Source organism: Enoplosus armatus, chromosome 17 (genome assembly GCF_043641665.1).
Source record: "Enoplosus armatus isolate fEnoArm2 chromosome 17, fEnoArm2.hap1, whole genome shotgun sequence".
NCBI classification, from domain to species: Eukaryota; Metazoa; Chordata; class Actinopteri; order Centrarchiformes; family Enoplosidae; genus Enoplosus; species Enoplosus armatus.
Window position 1 is genome coordinate 13281142 of NC_092196.1, and position 15116 is coordinate 13296257.

The window sequence follows — 15116 nt, forward strand, 5'->3', positions numbered from 1 at the left end:
TGTTAAACAGTGCAGGACGTGGACTGCATGCTGAAAATGAGAAATTACATCAAGAATATAAACCCTTAGCCCGAACAGCTCCATCAAATCTTTGATGCCGTTTTAACTGGGTTATGGTTGGATGTACTTTACAGCCCACTTTATTGTTGCTTTATGAAAATCAATATGTCATTTTATGGCAAATCTTACAAATACTGTCAATAAACTGTTAACGGGTCATCTAATCCCCCTGTGGCCAATTACATTAGAAGAGGAAAGGAGCAGTTTTTCAAGCCTCATTTACAGGACAGGATCGTGATGCTAATTTTAATCTCTCCATCGGGAATCATTTCTTAATAACAGTCAGCAAAAGCTCTTGCAAGATATCTGCGAGAATCGTCTCTGTCATTACTCAGTCTAACCAATCGTTGGTACGTCAAAGCCGTATGCTACATAATCTTTTTGTTGATGTCTAAATAGTGATTTATGTCACTCTGAGTGCAGATTTCTCTAACTGACACTGTACAGTCGATGCAACTCAACATAAAGACATGTGTTCCAACTTGCCGTGCTGTTTGAAAAAGGATGAGTCACTCCTTAGTTTATAGTCACCTCATTTACGCTGTGATTGTGTTGACAATAAGAAGGAGAGGGCGCGGAGCATTTGGACAGAATCTTAATTTTTGTATACACCTTGTTCTAGACAGCCCAAACAATGCCCGGCCCACATGGGAGCACTCCAGCTCTCTACCACATTCATTTACATTACACTACAGCCCAAAACCCCTGAAAACTACATAAATCACTCTGTCACTGCAAAGCTACTTGGGCAATTCAATTGGCTTAAGTTTAGCCACCTAATTTGGTATAATGGCATCCATACAGTCAATAATTCAAACCCTTTGATCTGATTACAAGCATTCTGCCCCATAATTCACATTGTTGAAAATGCAGCTAATGTATGCAGACCAAGCAGACAATAGTTTAATCTCTGTGGGATCGACACAGCTGGGTCAAATGTGTTGTTTATCTCTTTAAAATTCTGCCCGTGCTAGCTGTGAATATACCAGTGTTGGTTTTTGGAAATCATTAAGTTTCAAAATCTTCACACTTTGCTAAACTCCAGGGGCTGTTGTCACCATGCTTCCTGCATTGCTTACGGACAAACTGCAGCAATGCCAGGCTGTAATGAACACCTGGAAACAGGCACCAAGTCCACAGAGATCCTTAACATAATGTTATTAAAACCAAGATATGGATTCCTCTCTGTTTAGATGTTGGGTTGAACAGGTAGGCTGCAACAGCATCGTGCACACAGGAGACCTATAGCAGAGTGACGGCTACAGGGAAGAATTTCACATGCTAAAACCAGTGTGAAATCGTATGAGACCTCTGGCTTCTATATCTCTATTCATCCCACCTAATCTTTAGTGTGCCCAGGGTATTTTTTAATGCCATGATATACCATGGCGGGGTTTATGGGCTCAAGGATTTAGCAGTGTGATGCGATCAGCCGAAAGGCAGAGCCGAGAACTAGTGGGGGAAATTATTTTGCTCTGCATGTAAATAGCTGCTTTAATTACCCTCCAACAGCTGAATATGAAGATGACAAAGATGACCTTTATCAGCCGGTGATCTAAAATTATCAGGGATCTGCTCTCTAATGCTTCTCCCTTTCACATTTTAGCTCGCTTTTGTTTACAGTGATCCAAACTCTCTTGGGATTTATGAACTGCTTTTCATATGCAAGGAAAAGCAAGCAGTCATAGTTATTGATTAGTTGTATCGATTTATTTTGTAAGAAACTCATACCTCTGCAGCACAATGTGGTAAATACTGATTGTTTTGCTATCTATGTAGGGCTGTAAACTACATTTTTGCACTCTTTCTACATCTCAAAATGACCATAATGACAGTAATGTCTTTAGATGCTGCAGAGTGCTACAGCTGCCACACTATCAGCTGCCCAAATGGAGCCAACTAAGTAAGAGAAAGGACAGAGGAACAAAACAAAACTATTTCTACAAACAGTGCTTTCTCTTGCAAGCTATTCATTCCAAACAAGGACTTGGAGAGGAAGTAGAAACAATAAATTGTCAAATCAGTGTGGTGAAGGTCACAGGGAGTGACACAGGAGGGAGGAATAGTTAGGAACATAAAACAGAACACAACAAACCCTAAACAAATGTCAGATTGTCAAGTAGCACGGTGGATTTATGAAAAGAATTGCTTTCAAAGCAAACAGTCTGATAAAGACTTGGCCCTAGAGTGGCAGTTTACAGCATAATGTGAAGTCATAATGTAACTGTTTGACTCTGCAATGGCCATGAAATGTAATGCGTGTGCATGTGTATGTATACCATTTCATGTGCTCATTTCTGCCAGTGTATGGTGGACAGAAATTGCCTCTGGCAAGGCACAGAATCAATCCCAATAATGTTGCATCTTTCAGGTAGTGCAGTTTCTCTGACAACTTGAATGAAATGCACCCTTCACATCTCCAGTTTAAGACATTCAATTTCCAGCTGCTTCTTGGGGCAGAATTCTGCAGTGGAAGATCAATGCAAAATGACTGGAAAATTGCTAATGTTATTTACATCAAAGTGAGACTGGAGGAGACCAATTATGCCAGTGATTCAAGGCAATATTCCTAAGTGAGTTGTCCCTTGGGTGATAACAGTATAATATTTTTATATTATTAATATTCTGAGACCTACCCAGTACTGTTTTGTCTTTTTAACAACACATAAACTCAGATAACCTGACTACAGGTATTTGATGTGCAGTTGATTTTATAGTTAATATACTATTATTTTAAGAATAATGTATTTTGAAAGTTAAGTGTTAAGTTGTTATGGTGAAAGTATTTCAGCTGCTAGAAGGCGCTCAAATAAATACAAATTAGGTTTTGTTGTGGTGAGAAAACAGATCCAAGGGTGTGACATACAATACTACCCTCTGATGTCTTTGCTCAGACACAGCCATGCATCTCGTAGCAGCAGTTTGGTTGTATTTTTCATGTTTAAATTTGCAGTTGCAGTTTAGCACTGTCTCAAGGACAGAGCTGTGAGATGATCTGTTACTGGGGAGGAATCAGATTTTCTATGTGAGATACTACAGATGAGGTGTCACAACTGATGCAGCAACATTGTGCAGTGTATGTACTGTACGTGTCTGTGTGTGTGTGTGTGTGTGTGTGTGTGTGCTGGCACTTATTTTTTGTCTGAGGAAAGCACATCCACATTGGAAGATCAACAACAACAACATGTGTGACAAATGGCAGCAGCGTCTCCAGAGGAACACAGACAATGAAGAACAAAGCTGAAGTGAATGGCTGGACTGTTTTGCTTGTTTAAAACAGATAGAGAACTTTACTGTTTGTACCCAGAGATGCGATAGGCAGAGGCTGGTACTTCATGGCCACTTTGTTTGCCTTTGCACTATCATGCCTGCATGCGTATGTGAGGCAGCACAGGGCCAATCTCAAATGAAGTTCATTTCAATCAAGCCATTTCAAATCAGGCGAGTTGATGGAAAGAGAACAGCTTTTCAAAAGGCCATGGTGCATTGCCCATCTCCCAGAGCAACATGAGTATTTATTTAGTTGTGATGCTACATGAGAGTGCATTATGGTTACAGCCCCGCTGACGGTGAACTGCAGTAACCTGCCAAGCGACTGTCGGTGACCCTGAGAGCTAGTCTGAACATGTTGGAACGTCCAAAGATTCTGATGAATGGTGTCTCTGAGAAGCGTTGATCTAGACGAGTTGAATGCTACACTGTCTCTTAACAAGTAATTTTATTTCACATACAGCTTTCAAGACTGGAAAGAAAATTACACTTGATTGAGACAAGTTGTTGTTTGTTATAAGAAAAAGAAAAGATCTGTTAAGAGGGAGTCTTAAAACACGTGTCCAAGGTTGTCCAAGGTTTCAGAATGAAAATGAAGATATATTTTCTTTGTAAGAATCGCACAACCTTAATTTGAAGTTAACCAGTCAATGTCACTGAAGTAATGTGGCCTGTGAATGCCTATTCATTTAGTCCACCAAGGACTGTTATGATACATCGTGAAAAATGCCATAACTTGATATAATTTTTAGTAAATAACACTTTTAGTTGTCATTTAGTTTACTGGTCATATAAATGAAGCACTTTGATTAAACACATTATAACAAGACTTCTGTCTTTAATGGAGCAGCTGTGATGTTAGTAGATGAGTGAATTTGTTTGTTGGGTAACACTAATGCAGAGTTTCTCACTTGGTAAGTAAAGGTGACGATTGTCTGCAAGAGAATGTATAAATGTCAGCTACACAATACGTATTGTTTGACACCAGCCTGTGATGCCCCCCCCCCCTCAGCGTGGCTTGTAGCATCAGGCAGCCTCTGTTTCCTCTCCTGCAGAACAGTTATAGAGACGGAGACAGAGCACCTGCCCTCGTGCCTGAACACTGTTCCCAGCAGCTTGCTAATGTCAACCTGCCTGATATGCACAGCGGGGTGGGGGCTCCAAGACAGCAGCAATTTTCCACTGCATGCGAATGAGACTGGAGAGCAATCTGCTGGCCTAAGAGCCTCATAATCAGCACATCATTATCAGGAGGGGGTTGGTGCATGGGGTGGCAGCGGGGTGAGAAGAGAGGAAAAAAAAGGAGGGAGCAATGGATGACACCAAATGAGCCCCTGCTGGCAGTAAGACGTTGTAAGACATAGGGAAAAAGGGATGTTGGCTATTTGTAGAGCAAAGGACAGGGGGACAGATTCACTGTGGGACTACACAATGCACAGCTTAAAAGGGACGGAGGTGAGGCAACAGCCCACAGGCGCAGAGCACCCACCTCTATTTACACTTTGAAAAGCAGCGGCAGGCTTCACCATGCTCTTGGTGGCTTGGATGTTCCCTGTTAGTCGATATTACTGCACACATACGTGTTTTTAAGGCAGAAATATTGTGGCAGCTCTTTGAAGCTTACTTTGCCCTGCATGCATTTTTCAGTGAGTTCAAAAGAAGCAAGGACAACAAAGCCGATATCACAGCCCATATGTACCCCTCCTCTGTTTTCAGGAGTGCCCGCCATTTCTGTGTGCTTCAACTTGCCTTTTATCCTTTGTGTGGTGGTGGAGGGAGCATCCTGATGGGGTGAGCATTCACAGACGACGACAGTCTGCCGTCCTACAAGATCTCAAACTCGTTTCTGAATCACATTAAATCGTTCAGGTGTAAGCTGTTTTCTATGCAATTCTTTTGTGTAATGGTTTTGGCTGTACCGCTTTCAGCCACACCACAGAAGTCAGGGTTTACTGGGGCCAATGCAGAATAAATAGATTTACAGAACAGGGCTCATACCATTTACTTTTAGTCTGTGACCCAGTTAATGCTTTATCCATGGCAGTAAACACATCCAAAAACAGCTATTTGGAAAGATTTAGTTGTCATCAGGTACTTTTGAAAAGCCAGGCTTTTTGGTTTTAATGTGTCAGCAATCAATCATAGCCGTCCAGATTGATATTTCCTACCGCTTTCTGCCGCGTGGTGGCAATAGCGTACAGAGCACTTGTCCTGGCATTGTTTGGCTCAGGCTTTGCGCACTGCTATAGTCTATGAGAGGGTCAATTCATAAAAAAAAAAAACTGTCCGAATGTGTAGTCAGTGGCCACCAGTAATGACAAATCAGGAGCACAACAGTGGTCGTTTTATAAGTAAAAGAAAACCTTTTTAACCTCTGTAGGAAGCTGGACTGAGTCTATTTCCACTTTGCGCACACACCTGGGAGCTACAATGCAACCGACTGCTGACCACTGGGTAATTAAATACGGCGGCTGGCGTTGCTGAAGTGCCTTGCTCAAGGACAGTTGCAACGGGAAGGCACTTAGAGAACAAAACAAATAACTCATCTCTTTTTTATTCCATTTCTGAGGAGTGACATATGACACTGACACATATTTGGGCAAAAAGCTGTCATCTAGACACATCACATGAACTTGGGGACCGTGTTGCAGCCACCATCTCGCTCTCTATATTTCTATTTTCACTCATCTCCCTGCGATGCACTCGGAGGTTATTCGGAGCAGTAAGAAGATGATGTCAATATTCCGTCTCGCACACTTGACAGCCGAGCAAATTCAATTGGACTGACTCCGCCTTGCTCATGCGGGACTTGTCCACAGGCTTTCCATACTACCGCGTGCCTGTCTGCATGCCTGGTGCTCTCTGACGGAGTGAGCTCTCTTCCACAACCCCCCCCCCCACCACCACCACCCCCCCTCCAGTCACTCACCAGTGAGGAGCAGTCTGACGCACAGGACCAGCAGCAGCCAGGACTCTTCCCGGGAGTGTGTGGCCACCGAGCAACATGTTCCCAGCGTGGAGACGGGGAAGGCGCACCGGGGGCTCGACGGTGGCGCCGCGGACCATGGTTACAGCTGGACGGGCTGGGCAGGTCGGACAGGTGTGGGTGTCCTGGTGGATTCTGCTGTCGGCGACTCGCATTCTCAGCGCTCAGGCTCAAGGTAAGAATTTCTTTTTGTTTTTTGGTCCACATAGTGTAGCTACTGTTGTTGGAAGCGACCAGAGAAGCGCACAAGAAAGTCGGTGGTGGAGCTAGTCATAGATAAGGTTAGGCAAAAAAAAAAAAAAAAAAAAAATGGACAACAAAAACTGTTCCAAAAATGATAAAGATCCAGATCATGTGGCCAAACTTAGACCAGTTACTTCACAATGCCGGACACACACTAAATAATTCGTCATTTGTTAAATTCGTTTCCTCAAACAACAACGTGTGTAAACTGTCGGCTTCTCTTCCACCACATTACTGCTGTAACCACAACATACTCCAAACGCTCAAGCAGCTCAGCCTGCCTCTGCAAAACTAATATTTAGTGACAAATGTTGGTTGGTTTAAATGAGCCCCATATGATTTGTCACTGTGAGCAATTTAAAATGCATCAAACAGTTAATCATTATAACACAGTGTAAGTGCTCTGTCTGTGGCTTTAAACATTCTAGATATCATATCTTAATATTCATGTTATTAGTTTTACAGCATGTTTAAAAAGGCTTGGGGGTTAATAGTTATTTTGTAAGGCTCCTCATGACCTGTAAAAAAATGTCCTTCATTTCCAGCGAAAAGACCAGTGGCTCTGGCTGAGAAACAGAACAAATAGTTTCTCTGCCTGCAGATTGAGCCTGCCTATAGGCCGCCTTAATAGCCTAGCACAGCCAGTCATTAACTTGTATGAATATGACTATTGGAGAACGAAGCAGGGCCATTATTTGAAGGTTGCATTGCATCTGCCCAATGTCCACTTTTGCAGCCTCACTCACAGGCTGTGTGAAAGTAATGTGCATGGTACAGAATGAATAAATTATGTAGGTTTTTTATTCACACCCAGCACAGTCAGAGGTATATGTATACAGGCGTGTACATGATCTACACTAATCATACAATTACTGTGAAATTGGTGTGGCTTGTGACTTGTCATCTGTCAGTGGGTGACCTGTGCCTCTTGACCAGTGAGAAGGTAATTAGATGTACAGTAGAGGGTGGATGGAGACAGAAAGCCAGCGAGAGCAAATACGTCCTGCCTCCATATTTCATAATTGGAAAAGCATAACTGCCATTTGTCACAAGAACTGAAGGTAAGTTGATAACGGATGAAGTGTGGGCTGACTGGCCTATGGGTTTCATCAGCAGTCTTGATGCATATTCACATTGGATGGCATTTAATATTACGCTTCAGAATACAACCGCAGAGTCAAGGTTTTTGTTGCAGAGGGTCAGCTAAAGGAAGAAAGACGCATGTTTGACATACAAATCCTTGAGATATTTACTTCAATAGGTCCCCAAGGAGAAAAAAAAAGTCTTATGTTGGAAGTTGATTCATATGAGAAGTGGCTTCATTGCATGCATTCCCCATCTTATAATCACAATTCTTAGTGCTCCAAAGTGCTAAAAGCAGCATAATCCCTTTGCTTGTTTGTCTTTGAACAGGTCGCATTGCTCTAAAGTGCTCCCAACCTTATCTGAAAAGAGTCTCAGGCGTCTCTTATTATGCAGGGCACAGTTCCTCTAGCTGTTATTACCATCCTTTTCTCCAGCTAACATGCCTGGAGTCTGTGAGGATCTGTTGAGCGCTTCAAGGCTACTTCACAGGGCTTTACCTTTTCTCCCCAAACAGACCTCTTTCTCATCCTTGCAGTTGGTATTCAGGCCCCTTGAATGTTCCCGGCTGCGCATTAGCATTGGTGAGAGATTCACTCCTCTGTCTGCCCGCTCTTTCAATTGAGAAAGACCTCCTCTAAGGCGCACAATCGCTTTAGGTTCTTTAGCGAGGACGCAGTTGCATTCTTTGCAGGGGGTCCTCTCACAAACCAGAGAGGTCTTGTTCCTCTGAAGTAGATAGCAGATCTCATCCTCAAGGGGCATCCGTGTTTGCAAATGACTGGCAGTGTGGCTGTGCCTGTGCATAAAGGTAGAGTTTCTGTACTCATTCCCAGAGAGCGGAGGACCTCTGAGGATGTCAACATACAGGCCCACGGGGGAACCGGAGGTGGCATGTACTTGTTTTGCAACAGGTTCCTACTGAGGCTCCTGCTGCGTTTAATACTGGTGGCTCCAGTGCACAAGAGGATACCTGATAGAGTCCACGGGGGAATCTTTCTTTTGCCACAGGCTGCTCTCAGCAGGCCATTTTAAGACTCATTTAGACCCCCCTTATCAAAATACCAAGTAAATAGATGTGAGGTTTTGTCTTTCTTCACCTCTTAGCGGTCTCTGTATCTTCTCACCCCTCCTTAAAGCCTCTACTGCTGAAATCTACCCGTGTGTCTTGTGTCTGACTGTGTTTCTATGTGCATCTTGTTGTCTCTGCCTGTAAAAGTGTGTGCTTGCTGGTGCTTACTGTATGTTCCTGTCTATTGAGCTTTAATCTAGATGGCAGCATTGACATTCTGCCAACCGGCAGCTGCTATAATTTTCTGGACGTACGTTATTATGCAGCTTGACAGCTGTCAGCCATTTCCAAATCTTTAAATCTTATGATAATCCACCATGCTTACAAAAAAGCATTTGTTTAAAACACTCTGAATCCTTGTGTGATTAAACCTCCCTGCTTTAATGCGGGCACCAGATCATAATTCATCTACATCAGTGACACACTAACGCACACGCGCATGCAAACACATCCACAGAAAGATAGAAAAATCAATGTGTACGAGATTACACAACTCCATCAAGAGAAATATAATACAGTTTTAATAGAATCAAAGGCATCTCCTAGTTCCAACAAAGACTGATGACAAACCCGATCGTCTGCGCCCACACGTACAACACTCCATCACAAATAATAGAAAGCCTAATCTGTTTTGCATGTAGCTCCACAAAAGTAGACCCACATACTCACATTGACGCCACACTGGCCTCGGGCATCTGATTTTAGACATGATACTAAATCCTGAGCCCTATGTGATGAAATCATTGCGTTTTCCTAAACTTAAAGCACTTTGATCACGTCACAAGTCCCATACGGGGCACAGTGACGTGGGAGTGCTGTAACTTCACAGCTACCATGCCATAATTACGCACAGTGCATATTTATGACATATGCATCTCCGTGTTTGGTGAAATGTAGTTAATTAAACATGTTTACTTCTCCAGAGAGCTAACAGATGTCTGCTGAAATTTGGACTAAATGCTTGTTTTCTTCACAACGTGGCTCATGGCCAGAAAGACCAGCTAGTGGCTTGCACAGCCTCAGGTGAAACGCGGTGGCAGCCCGACTTCCAAATCAGACTCCTCGTGTGTCTTCAGCGCCTGGCTGGTTGGCTGCTTTTTCTCTGGCTGCCAAATGCTGTCTACACATGTTTATTCATGTTGCCACCGGATGCTTTATTCACCAAGATGGAACATATCACAGCTGAATTAGAAAAAAAAAAAGTCTGTGCTCACTGGCAACAAAAATAAATGAATGAGAAAGCATGATAGGTTTTCAAAACAAAAATTAATGGTAATGTTTCGGAAAATACAAGTGCCTCAAACCTGTTTAAGGGTGACGAATGATTAGTATCTACTTTATTGTTTAAGAACAATAGGGCCGCTGCGCTGTCAACGTTTTTTAGCTTCAGGAGGCCTTTAATTGGCTCAGTCGAGCAGCAAAACTGTGTTTATAGTTCATAATGGAAATTTAATCAAATTAACTTGTACCACAGGGTTTTGGCATTCACCCTTCGCCCAGTAATTGCCATTTGCCCAAAGGGCTATGGTAATGGCTATTTGCATGGGGCAAAGTGTTCTATCTCCCACCATGTGTCTGTCACGCTTCCATATTTCGGCAGCTAGCTGAAATTGTTACTTACTATGCAGGAGTTTTACTGTGCTACCGCTAAGTACTTGTTACTATGGTACGAGTTTGTGTTGAGTATTTTATCGGCTAAAGTAGGCACACAGTAACGCAAACCTGCGTCTTTTTAATGAGAATACAAGGCATGATGCAACCTGTGGGGTTAGGCAAAATCTTCAGCCCACAAAATCATGTTATGCAAACGGATTTTCTTTTTCTCGTGAAAAATACAGTTTGGGAAAGGTACAGGCTTCTCAAATTAGATTTTTCAATAATAGCAGCATTGACTGTGGAGGTAAGTCCTTCTTTTGGGGGCCAATTTTAATCACATAGCTGGAAGTGGTTTTGTTTTCATGTCTCCTTGTTTACTGATGAGACTGAGGGGAGAAGCGCTGCAGGGGGAAACAGACAAATTCTTCACATATTAATTCTCCTGGCTAAAAGTCTAATCAATCTGACACAGGACCAGGAGGCACCTCTTCAACTATCAAGAACAAAAGGAAATGTCTCCGAACAGGCCCTGAGCTGGGACTGAAACTGAAAGAGAAAATGACCTTGGATAGGGAATGGGATTCAAAGTGGCACTATTCGTTTAATTTGTCAAATATCATTTTGACAAGGGAGCAAAGATGTTGTGCATGCTGCTTCATCAAAGCGTCATTCTTAGGAGCGGTTTGAAAAGCCCTCAAAATGGTGTCATTACTTTCATCCAGGGAAAAGAGGGATTGTACTGAGGCAGTATTCTTGGACCATACATCTGTCTTCAAGCCCCCAAGCTGTTCCATGTAAACATTTAAACAATACAAAGGCAACTCGAGGAAAACTGTGGTGAGAAACAATGCTTTTTACAGCATAATGTACGCACTGAATCTCTGCTCTCATTCAGCTTGCCCCTCCTGGGGACTGGTGAGTGTATTCTTGTGTTGTGAATAAAATGGCAAAAAAGGCAAAGAAATGGAGAAATGGAGGAGAAACTGTGGTGGTGGGGGGGGGGCATGTTTTTTTCTACAAACAACTGGTGGTACAATCCATTTTTCTTTGTACATTCACACGAGTGAATTCACATCTTGACATTCGGCTCCATTCTTCTGCTGTCCGCAACCAATCACACAACACTTATGTTATGTTGCCCCCCAACCAGCTGCGAGTTTCCCTGCAGTAAGTGATGACGTGGATAGACACGCCAATATTGCCATTTCACTCAATACAGGAAAATGGCAAAAGAAATAGAAGAGAGTCAGATGAACAACAAGCCCCACGACATATGGAACTGCCTGCTCGTTTTACTATCATAGCTACATCCTCCAGCTGATATACTGCCAACGTTTACCTTGCTGTTTGAGCACCGTGCATGGAGGTGGGGTCAGGGTTAGGGTCTGCAGGTTAGGCAGTGCTGGGTGAGCAGAGAAGCTATTTCAGTCCATGGCATACTTCCTGTCCACGGGGCAGGGTCTCATCTGGAAAGAAGGAGCCTCCATGCTCTCCATCTGCAGGGCTGAGTTTGCTGCTCTGCTCAGGCTGTGCTTGGCAGCAGGCCTACCGGTCCCGCTAGGGGGCCTGGCGAAATGCCTCAAGCTGCATCTCAATGCCTTGTGCTCAGTATTGATTAGGACCAGAGCTGACTCTCATTCCCCATTGTCCTGTTCCTGGCCACATGGGATTCCATATCATGTTTGATATCCCTTTTGTTTCCCAACACCTGCCGTCTTCCTCTTCCTCACAATAGGCAGAGCAACACATCAGGCCCTCCCCACTCCTGTCACATTCTGACAGTACTCCGCCTTCACTGTAAATAAATGGCTTACAACAGAGATACCAGGGAAGTCAGTGTGGATGTTAAAGCACGGAACATGCAAAGGCATCAGCTGAGATAAATCTAAAGAAATTCCTACCTACAATTTCATCCAGTAGCACTTTTGTGTTTGCTGATAAGGAATTCCTGTCTGGTATGCATGGCAGAGTAGAACTGGTTGTCACTGTAGCATGGCAGCACTTTAATGTACACATATCTTTGATCACTATCCTTGCCTCTAACATCAGCAGCGTGTCAGTTAAGAAGTGTGGTGATGATAGGAGCTGACAGCAGTACGACGGGCTTCTGCTCTGTGGCTCATGTCACATCTGGATTCCCTGTCCATGGCCCCTCAGCACAAGCCATGACAGCGCCTCAGGTCCGAGACTCAAAGCATATGGCGGGATTCAACCTTGAGTGAAAGCCCAGACAAAGCCTTCGTCCATCTCTGTATGTGAGCCTGCTTTCCTCTCCTAAGGGTGGAGACCTAAAAAACAAACTTCAACCTGATGATTTCTGTGTTTTTAATCTGTCACAGTTATTTGGGTATTTATGCAACTACGTTTCTTGAGAAGACAATGAGTGACGACATATTCAGACAAACCTTTCTCTAGTAATGTGCTGGATCATTACATTTTCATTTATATGCTAAAGAATTGACTTGTAAGATTTAAAGTACTTAATTAAAAACATACACATTGAACAAAGGCTCCAGAAAAAAAGGGGAGGTGTTAGAGCTTTTCTGCTTGAATGATACAAATTATGTAAGTGTACAGTACATACGAAAATCAGTACAGCAGCTCCTATTGACATCAGCAAATTGAGATGTCATTTTCTCTATGCTTCTACATGCTTACAGGATTAATAGATGCAGGGCCATGGAGAGCCAGTGTTTGACAATGAAGCATGAATCTGCCAATACGCAAATCGAGGCCATCATGTGTTTCTGCCTGGAATGATTTAGGATCAGTTTGGGAGAGATCCTCAGAGGTTAAGCGGGAAGCCTGTGGGGCATTCAACCTGTGAAAGCAACCGAGACTGACAAGGACAAAAGAGATCCTGTGCAGATACAGAAGCCTATTTATTTTAATTTCAAGGCAGCTTGAAATAGGAATCTAATAAAAGTGCCTTTATTACTTTAATGCGTGCAAGCAGATGCGCAAACATGCACACGGCAAAAGTGTACATGTACGATAATACGCAAACACATTTTCTTCCTCTAACACATGCGTCTGCACACACGCGCGCAGATTGTTTCATTATCGCTAAATGGAGCTTTCTCAAAAGACCAAACCAGTTTTTGAATGCTGTTTTCGGCACAACTAATGAAAGTGGGGCACCGCCATGGTGTCTCGTGTGAATAGACAAAATCAGAATCAGCTTTTTCAGAGTGAAGCGTCATGCTCTGATGGTCCTCTGTGCAAAATACTTTCCAATTTAACCTGTCTCCCTGCCATGTCACACCCGCTGCCAACTGCAGTGAGGTGGCGGAGAAAGGGGAACAGAAAGAGGAATGAATATTGCTATGGACGTTGTTAGGAGGCAATTGGGGGGGGGGGGGGTAGGCTGGAGGCTGGGTGGGGTATTGATGGAGGAAAGAAAGGAGAGCGCTGCATCAGTGGGGTAGAGATTGCTGTGGTGTACAGTAGCACAAATCCTAAATTCTGTGCAGATCCGACGGTAGCTAGGAAACAGCTGACAGTAAAATGGGGGGATCAAAGGGATTAGTGTGCCCAGTTTGAGCCCAAACAGTAACCCCTCCACTTCTCCCACTGCCAGCCTTTTTATACATTCACCCCTGTATGTGAGTGGTGTGCTCGGCCTGTTAGACACTACCCATCTCTGGTTATCCTCCCCTGAGTCTAATTGTTTAATTTTGAATTATCCTTTTTACACACTGTTTAGCTCTTACACACTCTCACAGACAGGCAATATGTAGAAAAAGGTCACAGTTTCAATTTTAGAAGAGAAGTGGGCTGAATGGAGAAAGACACCGCTGCTCTAACACACACACACACACACACACACACACACGCATAGGCTACACAAATGCCTACACACAAGTGATCCAGACAAAACAAAGACATTACATCTGAGGGAAGAGGATGCATATGTCAGACGCAATCAGCACTGCCTCCTGTGATCTGAGTGAGATTTCCTGTCACTGGGGCTTGAGACGCAGCCTGTTTAATTCTGCAGGGGACTGCCATGTCCCAAATGCCTCGGTCACTGTCTCCTCTTGTCTCAGAGCCAGAGAGATGTACCTAAACAAACGAGCCCAAGCGTCCCCTGTTGGGAACATGTACTGTACTGCACCAGGAGGACTTCTGAGAATGATGGCCCCCCGTCTCCACACTGGAGATGCAGCGGACATGTGAACACACTTTAGGCTGCACAGAGCTTTACCCAAGAGGGTAAAGCCAAATCGGATCTACATCACATGTGACGTACATATGATGGCTCAAAACTGATTTGTGATGCCTGACTTAAGCAAGAGCATTACGGCGGAAACAAAGGAAGGGTTGAGTCTTGTTGTTTCCCCTTTTGTGAGCAGATTCTACACGTGGACACATGATGGCTGCAGCTGCTCCGACTTGTGTTGCTGTTGTAGAGGCTTCGGGCTAAATTTCAGTTTCATTGTCCTCAAAGCTTTCACAAATTGCTGGTCAAGCTATTTTAATTTGCAAGTGTGGGGCTTTCAAAGAGAAATTTCCTCGCTCTTTGAAAGGAAATTTTTGAGCACATATCTTACTGTAGCAATGCTGGACATGTTCTTTGCCTGTGGGGACAGCAGAAATGGGAGAGTCAGTGGGATTATATCATTTTAATGAAGTTGCTCTGGCCGATGTTTAATTTCATGAAATTCAATTAAAAAGCTTTATTTCCATTTCTGTAATCACTCAAGGGGTCGCCGTCATTAGATTATAGAGAAGGAACTGTGAGAAGAAATGACCAATCACAAACGTGTTCTTTGAGTGCATGGTATGCTAATCCGCTAGTGTCTT

General features: G+C 43.5%; 1 protein-coding gene across 1 annotated transcript in view; it reads left to right on the plus strand.

Annotated features, from left to right (window-relative positions):
• The first annotated feature begins 6334 nt into the window (after positions 1-6334).
• The window catches only part of sdk2a (sidekick cell adhesion molecule 2a), a 79857-nt gene continuing 71075 nt past the window's right edge, over positions 6335-15116 (plus strand). Inside the window, exons 1-2 of the mRNA XM_070922679.1 lie at positions 6335-6491; positions 6571-6573. Coding sequence (XP_070778780.1) covers positions 6335-6491; positions 6571-6573 — 160 coding nt within the window. The remainder of the gene's footprint in view (positions 6492-6570; positions 6574-15116) is intronic.